At 32.3% G+C, this 27,956-nt stretch overlaps 2 protein-coding genes across 2 annotated transcripts in view; one reads left to right on the plus strand and one right to left on the minus strand.

Moving 5' to 3' along the window:
- The window catches only part of LOC139497170 (uncharacterized), a 545,683-nt gene that overhangs the window by 386,441 nt on the left and 131,286 nt on the right, over positions 1 to 27,956 (minus strand). The window lies entirely within an intron of this gene.
- Positions 20,948 to 22,773, plus strand: LOC139497146 (neuronal acetylcholine receptor subunit alpha-6-like). The gene has a single exon (XM_071285236.1). It carries the CDS (start codon positions 21,017 to 21,019, stop codon positions 22,202 to 22,204), a length of 1,188 nt encoding a protein of 395 aa, XP_071141337.1. The 5' UTR covers positions 20,948 to 21,016; the 3' UTR covers positions 22,205 to 22,773.

The raw sequence follows: 27,956 nt of genomic DNA on the forward strand, positions 1-27,956 counted from the left end.
GATCTGTCTGATTTCACACTATATAATAGATTATTCATGTTAACTATCGTATTTTCCTGTAGAAGAATTAGTTTTTATGTTGATCGAAGGATTTGTCCACCGAATGGTTTAACCTTGTTTTATGTTCAATGTTGACATTTTTAGTTAATGCATACCTCATCTCTAGCTAAGGGGTTACATTGAAAGTAACAGGAATACGGATTGGATAAGGTCGCAATATCCACTTGCAAGGCGAAAATTGTTAGCTTATTTTTTTGCTAAATTGATTCTAAGTGGCTGCTGAAAGCGAATTTACATTTCTTTATTTCACTTTTATTAAATTGCCTTTTATATCTCTCGTAGATAATGCCCTTCAAACCGAATGGTAAACAGAACCTTCTATTGTCAGATATATGTTTTGCACGATCAAAATTTTTAAATAACAAAAACAAATAAATTGAAAAATTTGTAACTTTTATGTAATCTATCATTAACTAGGGAATGAATATGCTTTTGTCTAATGATTCTATGCAATGTTATTTTAAGTGGTACTAAAATAAACTAAAACGTTTCTAAGGGTTTTTTTCTAATTGTTTTTGATGTACAAAAAATGATTATTCTGATTATTCTTTATTGTCATATGCAATAGAAAAGTGCATTGAATTGTTTCAGCGGATGAAAGTCCATTAAAAGAGTTTCACGCGAGTATGCTAAATCGATTTTTAACCTTAAAGTGGAAACCAAGTGCAGTGGGAACTCGAATATATATGTCACTCGTCGAAACATTGACCAAATCAGTACTGACATAAAGAGAACATTGGATTTATTGGATTTACTCGAGGTATGTCCATTAAATTTTTGTTTGATATCAAAGGTATAAGAAGCGCAGAGGTCTAATTAATAAATTCTGAATAACTCATTCAAGAATTCAATTATAAACAAGATGTTCCATATTTGTATTATATTAACATATTTTTTTCTAATAAATTTAATTAATAATAAAGCACGACGTCACCCGAATAAATGTGATATTCACCACGCTAAACATCCTGTGCGTTTCAATGATTTTTTCAAGAAATATTATCTTCAGGTCAATCTCATTGCTCATTTTAGCATGTCTAGGCATTATATTTGCCGATATTTTACGGTGAGCGGTGTATGTTGAGGCGGATAAAAAAAACTTACATATGTTAGGCTGTTCGCGTTTCCTTCCCATGAAGTACGTAAAATACAATTTCACTAATAAGTTCAAAATCGCATTGCATGGTTTATATATGTTAATTGAATATAGATATCATGTTAATAGCTAAAATGTATATGCGTAATAGGATAAAAGAAAATAACATGAATGCTAACAGTTAATTTGTGCGAATATATCAAAAATATGTTTCCTAATATGAACATGACTTTGTATAAGGACGTCATATTATGATATTGTATAATATTATTCTCCAAAAACTAAATACAAGTTAATAGAGAATGTAGAATTATAGTATGAATACAAATGTTGAGGGTAAATGGATGCAGTACGAAAATTTAAATTGAAGTTAAACTTTATGATGATATACATGTGTAATAAACGATTACACTAAATATAAAAAAAATCATTCTAGTAATTTTACATGGAAAGAATAAACTTTTTATCAAAACACTAAATGAATGAACGATACTCGATTGCGCATGTGGTCGGATGTAATGTTCAGTTTCATATACGCACGAAAATTTAATACTTTATAACGATAGCGAATACAGTCCAAGATTGACTTAAACAACACTCACATAGAAGAAACGAATTAAAATGTCAGTTTAATCGCTCTAGTTCGCATCAGAAAATCAATGAAATAAAAGTTATATTCTCGTTAAGATATTTCTTTTATAGTTAGCACACTCTAGGAAAGAAAAGATTTTATCTATTCAGTCACAAATATTTGCTTACTGTGAAAAAGTACGAAAAGTATCTGTACCTTTCTTTATATATTTTTTTTCGTGGGTATCAATCTTTGTGGATTTGAAAATAGAATTGTATTTTTGAGGATATTTAAGTAAAAAAAATCTAAACTGGTGATTGTCATCATAAAATAAAAGCTTAGTTAGTCTGAAATTTACATCGAGAAGCTAGGCAGTCAGCAAATATTTCAATCTGTTAAAATAGAGATCCCCGTCATAGTGTTGCTTACAAGGATATGAATACTTAACTATTTTGATTTGAGCATCACTGATGAGTCTTATGTAGACGGAACGCGTGTTTGGTGTATTAAATTAGAATCCTGGTACCTTTGATAACTATTTACAAGGATATGAATACGGTCCGTTCTACTTTCTATTCAGAAAAACCTTTCGGTATCTTTGTAAGCAAAGCTCGGATATAGTGTCACTTTAATCAGATTGCAATTATTATTTTTCTACAGTTAACAAATAAACTAGATATTTGAAGAATATCGTGTTTCCTTTTACTCTATGGAATCCAATTAGTACTATATTTTATTTTCAAAATTATGTCAAAGTATTATATTTCTTATATTGTTCTAAAAAAATAATAATTGGTAAAAGTCAGATTTATGTAATGTTCATTCATGTGTATATTTATGTATATATTGGAGAAGACGTTATTAAGTTGAAAAACTTGTGTCTAATCCATTTGTCATTTTTGAACAATAAAATATGTTTAAACTAAACTAAAAAAAAACATGAATCAAAGTTGAAGGTGCAAGGAAATGTCCGTATTAATATAATATTTAAATATTTCATGTCGTTCCATTGATAAAACATTTTCTGTATTGTCAAATATTGAACTCGAATGAGTAGTATTTAGCTTCAGAGCTATAGCAAAATAAGGTAAAAATGGCCCCTATCACTAGTAATGCTAGTCCATTGCAATCTTTATGATATATTCTTTTTATGCCCCACCTACGATAGTAGAGGGGCATTATGTTTCTGGTCTGTGCGTTCGTTCGTCGTCTGTTTGTCATTCTATTTACTTTTGGAATGTAATTGACTCAACATATTTTATTGAAGAATAATTGAGAAAACTACAAACAGCCATATTCACGATTGGTAACTGCGATTGGTTTGTTTTTACAGCAAATTAATTAAGATACCCAATGTCGGGAAAAAGAAAGAATATATTTTATTTTATAGACTCCTTTATTTTTCTACCCAGATCCTTGTCACTTTACCGAAAATAAGCATATATATGCATGTTGTGATATGTTGTTTCAAAACAGAGGGATTATTAGTGGGTTTTTATCTCTCATCAGCAAAATCTTTACAAGCCTCAATATGGTTTAGAGGTTATTGGGTCTTCTGAGACATTTTTTTCTTCTTAGAGAGATTTCTGTTAAATTCTATTTCGCATTGTCGTTGCTTACATTTCTATGTTCTGCCCAAAACTGTGAAATTGGTAAAAATTCATATTTCAGGGGGAAAACCCCATTCGTTCTAATCAAATTTACGCTGGTAACCTAGTAAAGTTTAGAAAAAACTGTGAAAATTGGTTAAACTTACATTTAAAGGGGCAATAATTTTTGATACGATCTTTAAATTTGTCTAATTTTTTTTAAGGACCGTACATTTTGTACAACGTGCGATGTCCATCATCTTTGCATCTATTAAAACGGGGTTGACAGTCAGGGTTGCGAATTTCATTGAAAGAGTTTTTTTTATATTTTCCTGTTGACTCGTGTTTATCATATGCTTTCGTGAGGAATCAATTCTCTGTGTTTTAAACATATGATAGACAAATACATTATCATTTTTACAACGAAAATTGCTTGGATTAAACCTGCAGATATCAAATAACTGGTTATTTCAATGCTAAATATTTCTAAAAATGTCAGTGTTGTGTAGAAATGCTTTATAAAATCTTAAACCACGCAAGTCCTTGTACAAGTAACATAAAAAAAATATTGAAGGGGAAAATGTTCGGTTACCATGGGATCACCCAAATACCCTATACCTGCCAATTTTAATTTTTGACAGTAAATGGGCTTTTGAAAAAAATGTATTGCAGAAAAAATGCAATTACTCACAAAGAATTAAAAAATGACCTCGTACTATAGCATGGGTTGTCAATAAAAAATAATGAAATAAAAACTATTTTAACATTTTTCATATCTCTTGTCTTCTCCTGTCCGGCAGTGAATCTCTTACACTTTTACGGCTGTGCAGGGCGTAGAAAAACGTGTACGTGTTCGGTCGGAATAATGATATAAAACTGATAGTAGGGTGCCCAATCAACGAATTTGATCGATTTGCCTTAACGGAATAACACACGACTATATGTTATATCTTTGGAAAGAGGAGAACAAGCCTCGTCGAAATACCGTTGTCGTCGTTGGTGTCTGCTCCATATATGCGTTAGGAGCAAAACAAAAACAACTAATTTATAGAAAATATCTTTTGTATCTGCATTTAGAACTTAATTAATATTTTTATCTCCAAAAATTACTTTAGATTCACTTTTTAAATATAGGGTGCGAATTTGAAATTTTCAAAAAGCTGTTAAATAACAGCGACCTTGACCTATTTCTATTTCTAAATTTGTAATTTTTGTATTTAATTCAGTACAAGTAAGATCTAAAGATGTTTTTTAGATCTTAAGTTTAATAATTTGTCGAAAACAAAATGTGTTTTTTACGTCTTTTGATAGTAAGGTGTTCGTCAATTTCTAGGTAAATATCAAATTTGTGTTATTGGGTGTGAAAGAGTATAAATAAATGATTTGTTTCGAAATTTGTGTAACATTAACGTCGGAGTTGTTTGAATATAAAGCTCTGTGTAAAGCTTTGCTTTACAGAAGTAAAAAATACTGCAAACGGAGAAAAAGGGGGATTAAAGTTATGAAAACAAAACTTTTATTAGAAACAGGTAAAACACACCATCCTACATATACAGATGATTAAATGAGCAACAGTTGGCTATAATGTTTACAAGTATTCCAAAAATATAATAAGGGAGAGGGTTATCTACAGCACCGATGAATTTTACAATCAATTGAAAACAAAAAAGACGCGAGAAACCAAAGGGAGATTAACCACTTAAAAATTGAAGACATGCTGACAACAGCATGGCAAAAAAAACCACGAAAAAACAAAAATAAATGCAAATAGAAAATTATGATCAGAGCTAGTATTACCTTCTAAGTTCTATGGTCTGTAGTTAAAGCCCACCAACCACGATCAAGGTCAGAGACCATATGGCATTTTTTGGGGTGGTTTTTTTACATATCTTTTCCCATTAGATAGATTATTACTATATTTCCCACGATTTCAAAATTGAGTAGATGTTTTAATTATTGTTAAGAAAATATTATGGACTGCCCAATTTTCTTTCGATTGCTAACAATGATTAATAAGGTACAAACAGAAATATAAAATCTTATACATCGTCATCTTCGTCGTCATCATGGTTTCTAACTGCAATCAGACGAGTATTTACATTTTGACATATGTCATTTGTCTGCCATGGGCATATAACTGTTCATGATAGATTTTGTTCGAAGCAAATGCAACCCTTTGAAAACACAGATTTCCACTTATATTACAAGTACAAACTAAATCTTGCAGAAATTCAAATGGCATCTATCCTTCGAGATGGACAGAAACAAGTCATTCTTATTTTCCTATCCTAACTGAAGAGGAGAATGTTAGGGTAGTTTTGTTGTATGGGAAGACATCAAATTTATGTATGGAGTGAAGCTCTTATTACATATTGTTTAAAAGTAGATTCACAAGGAGGAAGTTTGACAAGTGAGGAATTTTGAATTGTAGCCAATTTTATGCTCAATTTGTTTAGGTCATTATGATCTATTTTGATTTTTGACTTGAGATCATTCAACATTAACATAGATTCATCGATGTCACAATTAAACTGGTTTGACAAAAGTGGTGAAATTATCTGGGTTGTCCCTCAAGACTTAAAAAATCCCAGTGCACTTACCGATCCAAAACAGGGATGACGTATCGCATCATGTTACAGCATGTGCGGCTTGTAGAATGTTACAGATGGCAAACACGAGACTTTTACATATTTTGTGGACAGGTATATAGCAGCACAAATCTTTTGTGAATTATAGTGCCTATTTGAAACCATCGCTCATGCGTATGCTTCATGAAGGGGGAAGTTATTAACGCATAAAATCAGAACATCTATTTATTGTGACTTTATTATTATCCTACCCTTGATTCCTTGCACACCGAACTATTTGTCTATATGAATAGCATGTAAACTCATGCGAGTATGCACTTCATCGGGCGTACAAAATGATTCTTAAAATCTGAATACTCCTTCTGAGCAGATTTATGGTCTTTGGAAGTGCTAGCTAGATAAATTACTTCCTCATGTATCATAGTAACTGTTGATTTACCATAATGCTGAACAATCGATTCGCGAAGAAATCTGATGAAGGCCTGCTGGTTCTCATTGACTCAAAGAAACCTTTTCCAGTCAGGAATTTGACGACCTCCTATATATGACCTGAAACACTTTAACAGACGAACAAGAAGTTGATTCAGCTTTAAAATAACTTCAGTTGTGTCTGCGAGTGTAAGGTTTATAGCAAAAATGGTGGTACAATATATTGTAATCATCAGTACGAAGATGGTCTAGGTCTGAAGCATCCTGCAATATACTAAAATATACATGATCTTTCCGTGCTACAGATGAAGCTTTTCCCCTGGATTAATAATAAGCAATTCAATAGAAGAACCCTAAAATATAACTCACTTATCCAATTGTATTTCATTTCTACTTCGTTTAGGGCTTGATGGGCATAGCATAGCATAGCATAGTTAAACAGGTATGTGAATGTTTGCCATATTCCGAGTCTGAAACGTGACCGAAGACTGAAGAGACATGTATTGTCGAAATGCGCATCTGGTGCAAGAAAATTGATTCCGTTAATTTTATTACTATCACTGGGTCGATGCCTCTGCTGGTGGACTATAAGTCCCCGAGGGTATCACCAGCCCATTAGCCAGTACTTCGGTACTGGCATGAAAATACGGATTTGTTTGTGTTATTAAAATTTGCTGTTACAAAATGATAGAAATTGTTATAAATTAAGGAATGTATCTCCCTCATGCAAAGCTCTGATTCCTTTCACGGATTTGGCTATACTTTTTAGACCTTTTGGATTATAGCTCTTCACCTTTTATATAAGCTTTGGATTTCAAATATTTTGGCCACGAGCATCACTGAAGAGACATGTATTGTCGAATTGCGCATCTGGTGCAAGAAAATTGATACCGTTAATTTTATTATAAAAAACAACAAAACAAAATATTTCCTAAAACAAAACAACGATCTTCAAACTGAGTGGACTATTTAAATATACAAATCGACCATACGACATACAAAAAGAGAAATGCAGTTAGTGACAATTGTCCTAGTTAATGACCTGATAAGCTACAAAACGATTAACGGCACGACATAAGGCGTGTTTGAATCAAGGCAGAATTATCACTAAATTTGAGTTTTAAATTGCTATTTTCTTCGCACCGATAAATATTACACAAAAGATATTTTGCACACATATGAACCGTGTCTTATTGATGTAATCATAGTAAAAATCCCGTGAAAGTAACACGCAATAAATTTGTTTCCGTTCAAAATGTGGTAAATTTCAGCTAAAAAAATAGTCTTACTAAAATTATGAAATACTTATACTTAAATCATATAAATCTTTTCAGCTTTCGTAATATGATAAATTTAATTGTTAAGCTAAATGATCAGTATCATTTGAACAAATAACACAGAAAGCAATAATTTTATTATTCGTGTTGGAGATGGCCTGTATGGTGAGGTATCTTTGGGTACCCAAAGAAACCACAAAATTTTGAAAAACGTGACCACGGGAGCTTACTTCGACATTCATGATTGGAAAATATAATGATTTTTCAATAGTATGCATATAAATATAGACGTGTGTTATCCGTTAACTTAAACTGGTTAACTAGACGCCTTTTTCGATACTGGACACCCTACTATGAAGTGCGTGAACAATTGCCCACCAAAATTTTGGATTTAACATATGCCTAACACGTATATAATGTTAAGTCCTTGATTTATCTTAAACCCTACACTCTTGATATCTATTTAATAATTGCTACTTTAATTACTACACGTTGTGTTTCAAAGGTCGGGAACTGAAACTATGTAAAAAATAAAAATTTGTGGTATGATTGCCATTGAGACATGTTAGAAAATTTAGGTCAACGTGTGGACATCGCTAACTATAAAAGTCACAAAAATATTGAATGTAGAATAATTTCAGATAGTAAAACTAATAGACTGATTTATGTACAAAACAATAATCGAAAAACAGATATAATGTATTGCAACAAACGACACTAAATTGGATGGGACCGACAGGACCGGTACATACAGAATGTTTGTTTAATAATGATTAATGAATAATGAATATTTTTTAAATTTTTTGTGCATTGACTATTTGAATCAATCAATGCAATAAGATCTCAAAATAGGGCTTAGTTTAGCACTAGTGGCAAAATAACAAAATTGGGTATATTAATAGTTTAGCGCTAGCGGTAAATTCTATCATTAAAAGATATATTACATTACTATAAAGTTTCAAAATAACTGTGCATGTAACAAAAATAAACATCATAGCATTTAAATATTTATTATGACAAACAATGCAAGGGTGCAAAACATTAAATTCTGATTTATTTTTCATTGACAAAACTGTTACGTAATTATAACAAGCATGTCTATAAGATGCATTGAGGTGAATCAATCGAAGTATTCTTTCAGATATAACAATATTTGGATATCATACATGTCAAAACTACTATCACGGTAAGAAATCTTCAAGTTTTCTACTGCTTCAATGTGGAAGAGTCTCCCGAGTTCTTGATGACTGACAGTGACTTTTCTCAGTTCAAGAGTTTTATACTTGCATGATAGTGCTTTGTATTTTGTTGTATATGTGTATGCATTTTGTTGTATATGTGTATGCATTTTGTTGTATATGTGTATGCATTTTGTTGTATATGTGTATGCATTTTGTTGTATATGTGTATGCATTTTGTTGCATATGTGTATGCATTTTGTGGTATATGTGTATGCATTTTGTGGTATATGTGTATGCATTTTGTTGTATATGTGTATGCATTTCGTTGAAAGCTCCAAAGATATAAAAATAAGGATATGTGGTATGATTGACATCAGAGACAACTATCCACTAGAGTTCAAATGTGGTGGATATAATCAGTTATAGGTAACCATTTGGCCTTCAACAATGCGAAAAAAGAGTCTTACTTTTGTTTAAACTTTATTCACTGATTCATGGAAATGTTATTGATAGGAATAATTAAGACAAATTACTAGTTGGCATTGCCATGACATATTATTTGCTCACCCATCGACTGTTTTACATTTGGTTAATGATTTTAGAAAAAGTAAAACTAGTTTGTTTAATAAGAAATAATTCAGACTTCTTTAATTATTTGTTAATTGAAGTAATGATTTTTTTTTTCATTAACTTATATATTGAAACAGAGATCCTTCACAGTATTATGTCTCTGGGGAAAGTGTAGATCAATAACTAGAAAATGTATATAATTTCGGACTATAATGCTAAATCACGCAGTAAACATTTATTGGAATCCAAGCAAAGTGGAAACTCGGACAAATTCGAAGGTAAGGACAGCCGTCCTCTGATTTATATACATGAATATTATACTTTTAAAATAATATCTCTTATAGTTAAAATAAAACTTGGTACAGCCTGATAAGTTGATAACGTGCGGTGAAATAAAATTCTTATGATGCGTTGATTGGAGACTTTCCTTTTTGAATTTTCCTTGGAGTTCAGTATTTTTGTGATTTTACTTTTTATATTTAAATCTTTGGTGTTTTTTTCTATTGAAATATAACGGAAGTAATGATAGATTGTTCCGCAATTCATATCAAATAAACACAGATTCAAGTCTAATTGTTATCTGTAATAAGAGTTTTATTTTGTTCAATAATTACTTCGTACTTTATTTTGTCTTTTTAACTTGTTTGGATTCAAGCGTCACTGATGAGTCTTATGTAGACGAAACGCACGCCTGGGGTAAATACACAATTTAATCCTGGTATCTATGATGAGTTTATTTACAATGCATTAGAAAAAGAACAACCCTTTACTATATTTGCATACTTGAAATAAAATTCAGAATTGAAATGGGGAATGTCAAATGGAACACAACCTAACCAAAGAGTAGAAAACAACTAAAGAATTTAAACTGTTTAAAAAGTTCGAACCTTTTAATAAAAAAATCTGAACAAAATTTGTCGATGTAACTGTACATTTGAATTTGAAAAATTCGTACCAAACGAACCAACAGACAGAAAAAGAAGTCCATGGTTTTGAATATTATCATCAATTACAGATACCATGATTTCTCCTGTGACTAAAATAAATGATAATAATGTAGAATTCAAATGTATTTTCGATACGAGTTAAATAAAACTGACTTACACATCTGAGATGTTACAGCATGCTTAAGCATCGCCGTCATTGGTGTTTTTTATAATTTTCTTGAAAGCTACTCTGGTGTTATCTGGAGTTTCAAAGGTCAAGAACTGAAAACATTTTTAGATAAGAATATGTAGTATGATTGATAATGGTACAGCTTTCAAACAGAGACCAACTGACGTAAATTTTAGCAATTATAGGTCATTTTGCGGCCTTAACAAATGAACGATGCCAATACAGCATAGCAAGTTATAAAAGGACCCAAAATATCAATATTGAATGTAAAATAATTCCAGACAGGAAACTTACGAACTGATTTATGCACAAAACAATAATCGAAAAATAGATATGATATACTGCAACAAACGCCACTAAAGGTAGATCATAAGTATAGACTTTTTGAGACAGAATTTTCTTATAATTTGTCAAAATGAAGATTTTACTATGCTTTTTTTTTTTTAAATATAATAAAAAGTATGGGTCACCGTGCTATTTTTCATGCAATAAGTTGTTGAAAAATGCCTAAATTTGATTAGATTGTTCATGAAAAAACACATTTGTGTGCATAAAAGAATTTCTTTGAGATAAAAGTTGGAAATAAATAGTGAGAAGAAAGGTTTTATTATATGTTTTAAGAAACTAAAAAGAAAAAATAGTGTCACCGAACTTGTTTTCATGCTTCATTCTTTATAAGAACAGTATAATTTTTACTAAAAGACTTATCTCCCCTTAAAAGACTCATTTGAAAAAATGATTCTAAAAACAAAAGAAATGATATTTGTTTAAATATGTCGAATAATACAATATATTACCAAGTTTTCTTTATATAAATAAACAGTCTTACCATTAAATTGCAAATATGTTTGCACATTTGCAGATTTGGGCAAATAACTAGACCGATTTTGTACTGTGATTGTACAATCCAAGATTGCAGTATACCATTAATCTACCTTAAGGATGGTCGCTGCTCAGTTTCAAAATAAATAACTTTTCATAAAACTAGTATGTATTGATAGGGAATAAATTGTTGAATCAAAAAAGTAAAAAAAATATAGGGGTCAATGTGCTTGTTTTCAAGATATTAGCCATTGGAATTTTGGCGGGAAAATGTTCTCTCTTGATTGTTCATAGCTTTATCATTGAACAGTTTAAGTTCTCAATTACTATTAAAAAATTAATAAAATTTTATAAGACTTTTACAATTGACTTATAATCATGCATGTATAAGATTTATAAAAAAAAAATTGAGGGTTCATGGGGGAAATCTTTTAAGGATTTCAAATGGATAAAACTAGAAGATTCCGAAAATCTGACAAAAATTCCAAAACATTTCAAGCAGATATCCTTAACTGCACTAAATTACGTGTTACCGACATGGGATCGGCAAATACAGAATGTTTGTTTAATAATGAATAATTTAGAATTTTGTAATTATTTGTGCATTGGTGTGGTGACTATTTTTATCAATCAATGCACTGAGATCTCAAAATAGGGCTTTGTTTAAATTTACACAAGTGGCAAATTATCAGACTAGATTATAATAGTTTTGCGCTAGCGGGAAATTCTATCATGAAAAGATAATTTCGAAATTACATACTTATTAGGTTTCAAAATAAATGTGCATGTAACAAAAATAAACAGCCTGATTTACTTTTGATTAAACTTTATCCAATGATTCTTGGAAAGGGTAATTATTAGAAATAAATATGACAAATTGTTAGTTCGCATTGCCATGACATAGTATTTGCTCACCCACCGAATGTTAACATTTGTTTAATGATTTTAGAAAACAGTTATTTCAAAATTTAGAAAAAGTAAACTAGTTTGTTTAATAACAAATAATTCAGACATCTTTAATTATTTGTTTATTGAAGTAATTTTTTTTTATTAATTTATATATTGAAACGGAAATCTAAAAGAGTATCATGTCTCTGAGGAAAGAGGTAATCAATAACTAGAAAATGTATATAGTTACGGACTATTATGTTATATAACGCAAACAACATTTAATTGGAATCGACGCAAAGTGGGAACTCGGACAAATTCGAAGGTAATGGCAACCGTCCTCTGATATAAATGCACCAATATAATATTTTCAATATGATCAAAATCAAATTTTGTACAGCCTGATAAAGCCGAGGTATAAAAACGTACGTTGATATAAAATTTTATGTTGCGTTTACATTTATTTTTTTTTGTTTTTTTGTTTTTGTTTTTGTTTTTGTTTTTTTGTTTTTTTTTAATTTAAATATCGTTAGAATGGGGAAAACGATGAATTGTTCCGCAATTCATATCAAATAAACACAGATTTAAGTCAATTTGTTATCTGTAATAAGAGTTTTATTTTGTTTAATAAGTTAAATCGTACTTTATTTGGCCTTTTCAACTGCGTCACTGATGAGTCTTATGTAGACGAAAATACAAAATTTAATCCTGGTATTTATGATGAGTTTATTGACAGTGCATTAGAATAGGAACAACCCTTTACTATATTTGCATATCTAAAATAAAATTCAGAATTGAAATGGGGAATGTCAAAGGGAACTTAACCAAAAGAGCAGAAAACAGCTAAAGAATTTAAACTGTTAAAAAAGTTCGAACCTTTGAATAAAAAAATCATTACAAAATAAGTTGTTGTAACTGTACATTTGAATTTAAATGATAAGTTCGAAACGAACCAACAGCCAGAAAAAGACCATTGTTTTGATATCATTATTAATCATACATACCATGATTTCCCCTATGACTAAATAAAGCATAATAATGTAGATTTCAAATGTATTTTTTTATTAATTTAATAAAACTGTCAAAATGTCAATATTCAGTGTACATTTGAGATGTAACGGCTTGTTTAGGCATCGCCGTCATTAGTCTTTTTATAATCTTCTTAAAAGCTACTCTTGTGTTGTGTTAATTTCAAATGATTACGGGAAATTGTAGTGTTTATGTCAAAATTAGTTGACATGAACAAATATTCGTAACAAGTAGTAAATACATCGTTACAGAAATGTAAATATCACTTATTATAGATGAATTATAGTTTGAGTATTGTTATGGAACATGGACATATTTTTCAGGACAATTATTGGTTGATCAAAAAGTTTTCCTGTTCAAAGTATAATATATAACTCGTTTTTGAGTTGTTTTTTTTTTTTTTTTTGTTATAATGCCGTTTTTCTGTTTATTCTTGTATTGTTGTGGGTTTTTTTTTGTGCATTAATTTTCTCTGTGTATAACATTAATCATTGTCTTTTATATTATAATGTGTCCTTCTCTGTACCTTTAGTAGTAAGTCAATTGGCTTTAGAGAATAAAAGTATCTATTATCTTTTATGTCAAGATTTTGTCATACTCAACACAAGATAAATTGTTCATCAAAAGCAAAAGAACGTTGCATAATTTGCACAAATATATTGAGCAGATCTTTTAAACACTTGTTATGAATGAATAAAAAACAAGAATGTGTCCCCAGTACACGAATGTCCCACTCGCACTATCATTTTCTATGTTCAGTGGACCGTGAAATTGGGGTAAGCCCTCTAATTTGGCATTAAAATTAAAAAGATCATATCATAGGGAACATGTATACTAAGTTTGAAGTCGATTGGACCTCAACTTCATCAAAAACTACCTTGACCAAAAACTTTAACCTGAAGCGGGACAGACGGACGAACGAACGAATGGACAGACAGCCAGACGGACGGACGGACGGACGGACGGACGGACGAACGGACGCACAGACCAGAAAACATAATGCCCCTCTACTATCGTAGGTGGGGCATAAAAATCGATATAAACCTGATATTGATATCATTTTCATAATGAGGACATTTTTCTAATTTAGTTGAAGCATATAACGATATCCATTCCTGTTTTGTAGTTGTTGTTTCTTTAAGTTGACGGAACTTCTCATGTCCTTCTGAAAAATAGAGTTAAATGGTTTTCCGATGTCATTTTAAGGCAGACACAGTTTAAAAATTTTCCATCGATTATTTTAGTTTTTTGTATTATTATAGACTTTTTGATAAAGATCATAATTATGAAGTTACGTTCAATTATTGCATCTTGTACTTTTTTGGATTAAAGGTGTAATGTTGATTATCTTATGTTACTTTTGAAGAAGACTAAAATTATCATCTGTATTGATATTTGGGAACTGTAAACGATCGCGTTTTTTCATATCTCCTTGCGTTAAAACAGTAACCAAATTATACAGTCTTGCAAACTGAGCAAATACAAATGTACATGTGATCAAGTTTTAACGATTCAAAAATTCTAAGAAATATTCATTTACTTATTCTAGTAATAATGTAACTTTATAAAAACTGGGTTTGAGCCATTACTTTACTTTTAGAGAATTGATTATCATGTAACTTTATAAAAACTGGGTTAGCCATTACTTTACTTTTAGAGAAATGAATATCAATACTACAATGCTTAGTTGGAAATTATCAATAACAGTAAAAGTATCTGATAATTAAGACACTTTTCTCTTCATAACAAGACTAAAACAAATGAATAATTAACTATTTCTTGAGAGCACAAATCTTCTAATGATATATAAATCCAATTAAAGTCACAAGCAGGACAACATTTATTATATTACGTTTAACTAATATTAGTGGGAGATATTATGGATATAATTGTGCAAATTGTGATACAAGCATGAAATTTGGTATAAAGCTTGACTAAATGATACTTATAAAAAATCCGCTGCTGGCCAGAAAAAAAATCATTTTTTCAAGATGGCTACCACACATTTTGGAAACGGCGGCGTCTTTACAAATTGGCAATCATTCGTTCATCCGTTGAAATATATGTTATATGTAAAGTCCAATGTAAGATTTGATAAAAAAAGTAAATGACAGTTCCTAAATTACGACTAGAAAATACATTAATGAAACTAAAGGTGACTTCCGGTTTCAAAATGCGGGCAAAAAAGTCAAAAAAATCATTTTTTATACTTTCTAGCAACTTCACAAGGGATGTAAATCCTTGAAATATATGATATAGGTAAAAACCAATGTAAGTTATGATAAAACGTTAAAAACAGTTCATAAGTACGACAAAACAACACATAAATGAAGAAAAATAGTGATTTCCGGTTCCAAAATGGAGGCAAATACGTAGAAAATATTTTTATAATTTCCATCAACTTAGAACAAGTGATAAAACTCTTTGTTAAGTTTAAATGTCGTGTATGGTTAGAAAGACAGGTTGCTTATCTTATAATTATTTGACAATTGCCTATACAACAACCCGTACAAGGAAAACCAGAACGGTAGCATTTACAGTAACAATCACATCTGGATGTTTGCCTCCGCATTTCAAAAGTTCCTGACACGAGGATGCAACGGCAGTCACAGAAGTCCATTTCGGTTTGCAACTGTCATTGATTCTTTCTTTCATCCAACCCCAGTGTTCATGACTTGGTACATGTACCTGTCAATACATGAATCAGACTGAGCCCAAGCAACTCCTCCTTGATTTACTTCTCTTTTGATGTGCTCTGGAAAAGAACCTCTTGTAGGCGGAATTGCATCACAATGCCGTTGCTTCCTGGCAAACAATTCACATCGTGCCTCGCTTCATACTTAAGCCAAAAAAAAAGTCCTTTATATTTGAAAAAACCTTCCATTGTTAGCCAAGCAGACCTCGTCCCGTTCCCACGACAATTCGACAAAGTGTCACATCCACTGAATGCATGAACGAAATGAAGAGTAGCTACACAAGGACCAAACGCATTTGATATGTCACGTACAGGAAGCCAACAAAAGTCTTTATTCCTTCCGTTACCTATCAACAATGTGTTCTGCCTAGTTTTGCGATTGCTGCAATTTTGATACTATTACATCTGTGTCCGTACTACCTTAAATTACATTTAACAACACTTTTCATAATCATGCCGAACATGGACAAACATTCGTGTATCTGCTTCTTCTTGATTACAAGTGGTAGATAGGAAGTATCCTTATTGAAATTGCAAAGAATATTTTCACCATGAATAACATACACATTTGTATTAGTCTCTTTTATCAGCAAGAAACTTGAAAATTTTCGTTTCGTTGTCATCTTCACAGAGAAAACTACTCCAAACCTTTGGTGTTCTACCAGAACCATCACCTTTCCATCTGGCACAAAAACCTTGCCTTTGTCTTGTCACAGCCTTTAAATTATTCATTAAGTAAACATCAAATACAATGTCTACTCTTGAATACTTATCATTGCAATATTTTATGTAGGCAGTATGACATCATTTGCATAATCATCAAATATTGTTGCCCAACTTTGTGACCTGGAATTAACCATTGCTGCCCCACCAACGATCAATGCGTCCCATATCGGATCAGCAAATCGCAGAATGTTTCAAGTAAACCCATTTGCAGCGATTTAATACCACTATTTCAAGAAACATTCTGAGATAAAAACGGGGAGAAGTTTGGTTTTTATGGATAAAGAAATATTCCAAGTACAACTGTCTACTGTGACAAGAAATGAAAAGTCTAGAAAAGATGTTGCAATCACTTTTAAGGTTCTCTAGCTTTGTTTTTGACAAAGACGATTCCAGTTTCATTTTTTTGGCCAAATTAAGAAGTTGTTATATTTATTTGGTTATAAAAAGCAGGTTCTCCTTCGTTTTGCATTTGCTTAAAAAGATCTTCGTATTGTTTGGACCAATATCTTGGAGTTTGTTTTCATATCTTACCTGTTCAACAATTTCTTAAATGGAGTATATTTTTTACAAATCTGACGACTCTTCTAGAAATGAATTTCCAAACTAGTTCATCACTTTACAAAGTCTTTAAAGCTGTTTTTAAACATCTTTTGGATTTTTTGTAGAGTCTTTATTAGGTCGTTCATCTGTTATAGAATTACTCAAACCACAAGATCTTTCAAATTCATCTTCTAGTATACTGACTCCTGGTCCAGCTATCAATCATTTGTCTAAATGGGATCTCGGTTAATCCTATGGCACCAACATCGCCCGTCACAATTGCATTATTCTGTTTTGTGTCTGATCAATTGAGTTATAAGAAAGAAATTTGCTGGTCTTACGTACAGTGAAATTATCATTTTCAAATTCCATTGCCACCTGTGGGTGATGTTCGGGAAGGAAAGTCATATATTGGAGATGGGTCGGTAACGATCGAGCATAATTTACACGATCAACACCTAAAACAATACGCTATCATGCTTTACATGGACTGTTTGTAAAGGACGAAATCTCACTCATGAAATGAACATAATAAAATTGAGAATGGAAATGGGGAATGTGCCAAAGAGACAACAACCCGACCATAGAAAAAAACAACAGCAGAAGTTCACCAACAGCTCTTCAATGTAGCAAGAAATTCCCGCACCCGGAGGCGTTCTTCAGCTGGCCCCTAAACAAATATATACCAGTTCAGTGATAATGAACGCCATACTAATTTCCAAATTGTACACAAGAAACTAAAATTAAAATAATACAAGACTAACAAAGGCCAGAGGCTCCTGACTTTGGACAGGCGCAAAAATGCGGCGGGGTAAAACATGTTTGTGAGATCTCAACTCTAGCCAATGTAGAAAGTAAAGGCATAACAATACGTACATTAAAATTAAGTTCAAGAGAAGTCCGAGTCGGATGTCAGAAGATGTAACCAAAGAAAATAAACAAAATGACAATAATACATAAATAACAAATATAATAATACCAAATCAGAAGAAGTTCTAAATTTATAATTGAACGCCAGGAATGAAACTGTGGTCGAGATGACTCTATATACCAGTATTTTAAATCATTGTACGTCACAGAGTCATGACATAATTATATATTCTGATTTTAGCTTTCATAATCCGAAATTAACAGTTCAAGCAAAATACATGCAGTTGTCTGATGCGCCTGTCTAGTCCTAGGTACATTTGAACATACATAAAAAAAATATGTCGTTCTTGGTGCTGCAGTATTGCCTTCAGAAAGACAACATGTCCATCCCCTACCACGCAATATATCACCCAGAGTTGAATAACAAGTCATTTCAATGTGCAATCCACCAAACACGACGATAAACTTATCTTTTCCGTAAAAGTCAGGCCATTCCCAGTGAATTTGCTAAGGAATTTCTAAAAGTGGCTGATCTGCAGTTACAATTGATGTTTCTCCGGGATTTACCTCATTTTCGCCTTATCCATCGAATACCTGAGAATTGCCTGGTAGTGCATACAAATCAATCTTGATGTCTATAAATTGTTTGCACATGCGCAAAAGTGTTAAACACATGTGTATCATAATCTTGAAAAATGTTATCAAACCAATTCATAATATCATTAGAAATCCAAAAACAATAAATTTACAGTAAATAGTTCAAATATTTTTGAATGAATTTTGTAACTTTTTCGCGCATGGGCAAATACTGGATATATTCATTTTCAATAAATATGTGAAGCAAAGAAGGTAGCCTCCAAACCTGATAATTGGGTTTTACTCAAAGAAGTTCAAAAAAAAAATACCAGAAAAATCAGTGGCCATCTTGAAAAAAATATTTTTTTGAATGGCCAGCAGTTATTTCTTAAAAAGTATATAATAATGATGCTTTGTGATAATTTTCATGTTTGTATCATCATTTGCACAATTCCCTCGATTTTGCTTGCTAATATCTTCCCCTATATAAACAACTGTTCGATATTTGGCTTTATCATATGTTTAGTAGTAAATACAGTAGTTTTGCATATGTGATAAATAGCCTGCTGTTTAATCCATATCGCGCAACTTTGATGCGCACCCTTTATCGCATACCCTTTATCACACCCCTACCCTTTATCGCATACCCTTTATCACACCCCTACCCTTTATCACACCCCTACTTTTTTTTTTTTTTTTTTTTTTTTACATAAAGTCAGTTTTGGTTTTTTTTTTTTGCTTAAGAAAAATTTTCCTCAAAATAGGTCATTTTTTTTAATGACGTCATTGTTTGGTATGTGACGTCACGAACGTCTAGTTTTCACATTGTATGTGACGTCACGAACGTCAAGTTTTCATATTTTTTGGCACACTAAATGCAACTATGAAAAATACAAAACACACAAATTTTAATACAACAATAAACAAAATATTTTTAAAACAACAGCATGCAAATTGTAAGGTAACCCAGGTGCTTCGGATAAGTAATTGAGCAGTTCTTTTAAGGCCTTTGAAACAAGACAAAAGTAGAACTGAAGGTAACCCAGTGCTATGGATCAGAAAACAGTTCATATAATATAATACTCTTCTGTTGAAATATATGATAAAGCGTATAATACATGGCAAAATCCGTATCACATGCCGTATCACCCTCGACCAATATCATCCCTCGGGCCTAAAGGCCCTTGGGCTGATATTGATGTCTCGGGATGATACGACATATGATACGGATTTTGCCATGTATTATTCACTATATAATAACTAAGAAAGTTACGTTGGTATATTATCAGCGCGTATAGCTATATAATAGTTATCAAATGTACCAGGATTATAACTTAATACGCCAGACGCGCGTCTTGTCTACACAAGACTCACCAGAGACAACACATTATATTACATCATAACAAAATATTCAAACATTATGAAAAAACGGGAAATTGTGTTAAAATGTGGCCTAAATTTAGTGGGTCTTGTATAATAGGAGATATGGTATGAGTGTCGATGATACAATTCTTCATTCAAAGCACAATTTGTAAAAGTAAACCACTATAGTTCACAGAACATCATTCAACACGGGTCCTTGAATTGGCTCACATCGAAGAGTAAGCTAAAAAAATGCCATAAAAATATTTATGTAAAACAATTCAAACAGGAAAACCAACGGTCTGATCTATACTTAAAAAAATGTAAATATAGTTAAGTATCAAACTACAAAACCAACCGTTCTGCATCTAAAATCTAAAATATATACTTTGAATGTCAAAGTACATATAGCTATACAGTGAAAACATATATAAAGCTTTTGATTTTGTATTTTTGCAATAACTATAGAAAATAGTTTTCATAAAAGAAAGAATTGCTAAATTAGAAATGTATTTTAAATATGTTTAACTGAGAAAGTGAGTATCAATTGAAAATATTATTAAAACGAACAGCCGTTTATTCAAGACTAGATACCACTGTAGGACTACATAACTGATAAAAAAAAACGAGGAGTGTCTATTCTGCTGTCTAGCCCAAAAAAAGTCACTGGCAAAATGAAATTGCAGGAATAACAATTCTGATCTTTTTCGTTATAATTGCATATATATTTTTTGTTGGGGTTTTTGTTGCTTAGTCTTGAGTTTCTATTTAGTGTCTTGACTGTGTACTATCATTTGTCTGTTTGTCCTTCTCTTTTATTAGCCATTGTGTTGTCGCTTTAGTTCAAATCTATGAGTTTGCATGTCCCTCTGGTATCTTTCACCCCTCTTATATCTTTCGCCACTCTGGTATCTTTCGCCCCTCTTTTTTAATAGTAGTTATTGTTTATTTATTCCAGGTGTGTGAAGCAACAAAAAAGTGTGAAAAAGTAGCCGGACTGAAAAAAGGGACAAGCTAGGGTCTGGAAAAAAATGTGGTGCACGACAAGATTATCATCATTTGCGATTTGGATTTTTGTATTCGGGACTGTAAAGTCTGCAACAGACACTGATGTTAGAAATTTACTGACGGAACTATTCACAACGAGGTCATACGACAAACTCGTTCGACCAATTATTAACCAATCAGAACCCGTTGTTGCTTGGGTCGAGTATTTTCTGTATGGTCTAAATGATGTAAACGAAGTCGAGCAAAAAATGACCACAACTGGGTACATTGAAGTCTATTGGAAGGATGAATTCTTATCCTGGGATTCAAATTTATATGATGGTTTATGGAATATATACGTACCCCAGGGAAAAGTGTGGAAACCAGACATTTCCCTTGGAAACGGTTTCAAAGACCTTAAAGAACTGGGTTCAGATTTTATTCAAGTATATATTACGTCTGATGGATATGTACTTTGGAAGCCATTTCAAATTTTTCAATCGAAATGTAATCTTGACCCCACTTATTTTCCATTCGATAAACAGACTTGTAATTTAGAATTTGTCGTCTGGAGTTTGGATATTGATGACGTCATGTTGCTTGTTGGTTCCGATGGAATTAACATGATGGAAGCTATGGAAAGTAATGGCCAATGGGATGTGGTATCATCTAGTTCGTCTGATGAAACGGAGTCATTCGAAACGAAGGTCATTTTTTCCATTAGAATGAAACGCAAACCGTTATTTATCGTCATGAACATAATAATACCCATAATTATGTTATCAATACTTAATATATTCACATTCCAAATTCCAGCTGATTGCGGAGAAAGAATGGGGTATACAATTACTGTCTGGCTATCGTTTGCTGTCTTTCTTACAATAGTGAGCGCTTCTTTGCCAAAAAGTTCTGATACCACTCCTATTATTTCTATTTTTATCATGGTGCAACTTGGCATAGGAACAGCTACTGTCCTTGTATCGGCAGTACAATCTAGATTCGTCTCAAGATCGAACGATAAACCTGTGACGTCTTGGTTACAACGACTAACACTAATTGGACGATCAAAAGTCAAACCAAATGCCGTTAAAAAGATGAACATTGTTGAAGAAAAGGTGAATTGGAAAAGTGGTATGGCTGCATTAGATGTACTATTCTTTTGGTTATTTTTCATCCTTCTTGCTATTACCACTTTTGTTATTTTGATGATATCAGCTTTTAGCAATAATTGATATGTTTACTTTATTATACCAATCATCGGTCCATTATGGGCATGTTACATATAATGATTACCAAAAACAGGCAAATAAAGTAGATAACAATGAACGATAAATGTTGACCAACTCCTCGAAAATGACGTGTTTGATACGAGCAGTGCCAAAGCCCTCAGACAGTTGTTGTAATAGTTCTTGTGAGACAATGGTCGTGCAATCTACATGCACGAGAGATGGGATTTAATGTTCCCAAGACCAAAACGGACGACCCACTTAATCAATGGTTTTACCAGGGAAGACCTGTTCCTATAACCCGGTCAATCTTTTGGGTCACAAATAAGACAGTATAATATCAAATGCATGGATTTTTTTCATCCCTTATGGAATCGTTGTCTTTTTGAACAGTGTCACATTTGTACCAATACATTGTATTTTCTGTGATCAGCGGATGACCGTGCGGGCATTCCGGTGTATTGCTATTGCCTAGATTCCCATTACGTTATATTCGTTTTGGGTTTTTCAGATATTAACGAGTGCAAAATAGCATTCCTTATCGTTTGTTATAAATTATACATCTCTTCAATGAATACTGATCAAAATATTTTTGTTTTGTTTAGAAAATAAATTAAAAGTATGAAAATGTTTTGTTGTTAGATATATATAAGTAAAAAATCATTGATAATATCTATGCACAATACCTAAAAAGTGTGTCAAAGCATGCGGAAGAATATCTCAAAGAATTTTTTGCGATACTCCCGGAAAGGTCCGGTAACTCTGCATGGAAGATTTTTTTTGCGGGAAAATATGTATGCCTACTCATATTCAATCTTTTAGAAAAATCGAATTTTAACAGAAGAAGAGTGTCCACCATTCACTTGCACTGCACTATTATTACAAAAGTAGAATAGAATGATAATCAAATGGATGAACATTATATCTACGTGTAATTGTTATATGAATATAATATATATAACAACAAACCAGTGTATACTGATTTGTATCACTACAATATAATAGTGTAACAGGAGGGTCGGGCGGCTTTACGTCACCAAACCCTGCTGACTACTAAAATGTCTGATATTGCTACAAACTGCAGACTGACAGACTGACAACGAACGGCGGATGCGGCAAGTGATGCACTTTTGTGTTGCAATCAGACTGGTTCTTCCTTGTTGTACTGAGACGTATGGTATTGGCAATGAGACTCTAATTTCAATCAGTTTTACATACTTTATTATCACTATGTGAAATATAACAAGTGTAAAAACAAGTGTAACAGTTTAACAAAATATATCTGTATAAATATTTAACAGTATTCTCAAAATGTAAATTTAGTAGTAAACAAAGGTAGTACTGGCAAGGACTACAGCATTCACGACCCTATAACCGCGGGAACCACACTGTGGTAGTTAGCGAAAGTTAAATATTAAGCTACATTTTAAACGGTTTCCTAATGTTTTAAAGTGAAATTAATAAACTTAGAATTGTTTTTTAATGTTTTAAAGTGAAATTAATAAACTTAGAATTGCTTGAAACTTGTTCAAAAGAGTGAAAAGTCTACATTTTAGAGACTTATATAACTAGAGACTTCATTTATTGATCGGTTTAATGATAAATCCAAGTAGTAAAATTTCGTAAGGGTTCCACGGAACCCAGTGTCTCGCCTACTTTTGCTGTTAATCGTAGACTCATCAAAAATGAGGATAAAGATCAATAAAAATATCCCTCTCGATACTGTCTTTTGATTGAAAGAAGATTCTAAGTTTGGTAAAAAAAATCCAGGATAGTTTATGAATCTAAAAAATGTTTTATAAACTTTAACTGCAGACTGTATGTAATGTTAACTGGAAGAAAAACTAAGTCCATTTATAAGTAAAATACGGAAAAAGTGATTTTTATTTTTACAAAATTTACTTCTGAATAATATCTTATGATCAGAAACAAGCTTTTGTCAAAGTTTGTTAGAAATCCAGGATAGTTTAAGAACATTATAAAAATTTTAAAAACTTAAACCACAGAGTGAATGTTTTGTTTCTGACAAAGTAATTAAGTCCATTTATAAGTAAAATACGGAAAAGTGGAAATTTATTTTTACAAAATTTTCTTCTTGATACTATCTTATGATCATAAAGAAGCTTCTGTCCAAGTTTGGTACAAATCAAGGATAGTTTATGAAAGTTATTAAAATTTTAAAAACTTCAACCACAGAGTGAATGTAATGTTTCCTCGCAGAAAAACTAAGTCCATTTATAAGTAAAATACGGAAAAGTGGAAATTTTTTTTTTTTTTACAAAATTTTCTTCTTGATACTATCTTATGATCATAAACAAGCTTCTGCCCCTAGTTTGGTACAAATCAAGGATAGTTTATGAAAGTTATTAAAATTTTAAAAACTTTAACCACAGAGTGAATGTAATTTTTCCTCGCAGAAAAACTAAGTCCATTTAAAAGTGAAAGGAAAATGTCAACAAAGAAGCATGGGAATTTTATATCAAAAAGATCTAAAGAATTACTAGCGAAAACAGGTAAAATTAAGCACCGAAATGTATGAAATTAAAAATCAAAATGTGTGCAATAACCACATCTGCCACAATAGTTATAAAGGTGAGGTTGAATTTCCTGTCATTTATTCATCATCCACGCACGAACTTGTATCAGAAAAAATATCTCTGTACATTAACCTCAGATTCAAGTATAGAGATGTGATTTTTTTCTGTGGCAAATGCTTTTGACCATCCACAAGAACTTTATGTCATCCGATGTTTAGTACTTCAGTACTTTGATTTATATATAAAAGTGGTTTCTCAAACATTGCGTAATTAATACCGAAATGTTATACTGTAACTTTTTTTAATTGGCAATAACAAGTAATTTAATACTTTACTGTCTTTTGTGTATATTTTCTATTTATTGGTTGTTTTTGTGTGCTTTGTGTCTATTTTTCTCTCCACAAGGGACCAAATGTGCTTTGTGTCGATTTTACTCTCCACAAGGGACCAAATGTGCTTTGTGTCGATTTTACTCTCCACAAGGGACCAAATGACGCTCTCCACAAGTGACCAAATGACCTCTCCACAAGTGACCAAATGACCTCTCCACAAGTGACCAAATGACCTCTCCACAAGTGACAAATGACCTCTCCACAAGTGACAAATGACCTCTCCACAAGAGACCAAATGACGCTCTCCACAAGTGACCAAATGACGCTCTCCACAAGTGACCAAATGACCTCTCCACAAGTGACCAAATGACGCTCTCCACAAGTGACCAAATGACGCCCTCCAGAAGTGACAAATGACGCTCTCCACAAGAGACCAAATGACGCTCTCCACAAGTGACAAATGACCTCTCCACAAGTGACCAAATGACGCTCTCCACAAGTGGCCAAATGACGCTCTCCACAAGTGACAAATGACCTCTCCACAAGTGACCAAATGACGCTCTCCACAAGTGACCAAATGACGCTCTCCACAAGTGACCAAATGACCTCTCCACAAGTGACCAAATGACCTCTCCACAAGTGACCAAATGACCTCTCCACAAGTGACCAAATGACCTCTCCACAAGTGACCAAATGACCTCTCCACAAGGGACGAAATGACGCAAACATTTACAACTATACAAGTGTAAAAGAATTCACACGAGAAACTAAGAGCCTGATGTATACAAGAGAAACTAAGAGCCTGATGTATGTACAAAACAATGAACGTAAAACAAATATGATATAAAGCAACAAATGACGACCACTGAATTACGTGCTCCTGACAGACACATAAAGAATCTGAAGATTTGCCATTGTTGCTTCCCCGTTTGGCAAACGGTCGATTCGTAGTCAGAATTGTGTATCCGGCTATGGCGACATGTCTTCCTTTATGTGGGCTGTTACTTTGTGGACTAACAGGTTAAAAAAGACCCAGCTTGTCGGTCTAGTTCAAATCAGGGTTTATTAGATATAAGAAGATGTGGTATGAGTGCCAATGAGACAAATCTCAATCCACGTCATATTTGTAAAAGTAAACCATTATAGGTCAAAACACGGAGCCTTGTCTCACACTGAACAACCAGCTATAACGGGCCCCAAAAATGACTAGTGTACAACCATTCAAATGTGACAACCAACGGTCTATTCTATATATATAAAAAAAAAAACGAGAAACGAGAAACACTTATTAACAACATTAACAAACGACAACCACTGAACATCAGGTTTATGACTTAGGATAGGTGCAAACAAATGCAGCGGGTTTAAATGTTTTAATAGATACCGCCCTTCACCCTTACCTGAAACAATAGTAACATCACAACATAGAAAGACATACTATGAAATATCAATTGAAATGGCTTAACTCAATCACAAAATATATTAACACAAACAAATGTATATACACTGAACGAATAAATTTGATCTATCACACAATGTAAATACAAAAGCAATCAAATAAAATAAGGACCGAGATGATAGACAATTTCAGAAAAACAACCATGACCGGGAACAAGATGCCGCCAATATTATTAGCATGTTCTCGTCCTATACATGTATTTAATTTGCAACTGGACGTTATACAGTGGTCCAACGGATGAACCATCAATGATCCAATGTTTAAAGAATACATAATTATAATAACATATTTTCACCGTTTGAAGAATCGAAGAAACCATTTGTCCTAAGTTCAACTTTAAATGCTACTAGTATTCGAGCTCGGTCTTAATTACGACAGTTGATTTCAGATGGAATAATCGTGATTTGGCGGGGAAAAAATCTAAAATTGAGAATGGAAATGGGGAATGTGTCAAAGAGACAACAACCCGGCAATAGAGCAGACAACAGCAGAAGGTCACCGATGGGTCTTCAATGCAGCGAGAAACTGCCGCACTCGGATGAGTCCTTCAGCTGGCCCTTAAACAGATAGGTATACTATAGTTCAGTGATAATGGACGTCATACTAAACTCCGAATTATACACAAGAAACTAAAAGAAATATCATACAAGACTAGCAAAGGCCAGAGGCTCCTGACTTGGGACAGGCGCAAAAATGCGGAGGGGTTAAATATGTTTTTTTCAGATCTCAACCCTACTCTTTACCTCTAGTCAATGTAGAAAAAACAAACATACAACAATACGCACAGTAAAACTCAATTTAAGAGAAGTCCAATGTCAGAATAAGTAACAAAAGAAACTGAACAAAATGACAATAATACATAAATTAACAAAGGACTACTAGCAGTTACTAACATACCAACTCCAGACCTCAATTAAACTGATTGAAAGGTTATGTCTTCATCATATGAATATCGCATATATATATGTATATATATATTCATATTGAATTTCTTGTATTCAATATCAAAATTAATGTTCATTTCATGTAATCTTTAAAAATATTTATTTTTGTTCGATATTGTACATTATGCTTCAGTTAAAACGTCATTTGATTGTTCGGGTTGTTTTTTTTTTCAGATGACAATATTGACTACCAATCCAGTATTTATCAGTTTTGTAAAGCTGATGTCATCAGCATCGCGAGGGTTGAAATAATAAGAACTATAATAAATATCCAAAAGCATGTAAAATCTAAGGCAGCAACCCCTTCTTTCCAATCAATATTGGACTCGTCTGATTTTTCTCTCTTTGTTGAATCCGTGTCATTCTTGGCGTTGAAGTGCTCATCACCATTTTGATCAATTTTGCAATGTTTCACTATATTATCAACTTTCCCATTGGAACATGCGCATTGCAAACGTCTCTTCATCAATGCAACCTTCTTCAGCA

The sequence above is a fragment of the Mytilus edulis genome, chromosome 12 (assembly GCF_963676685.1).
Source record: "Mytilus edulis chromosome 12, xbMytEdul2.2, whole genome shotgun sequence".
NCBI classification, from domain to species: domain Eukaryota; kingdom Metazoa; phylum Mollusca; class Bivalvia; order Mytilida; family Mytilidae; genus Mytilus; species Mytilus edulis.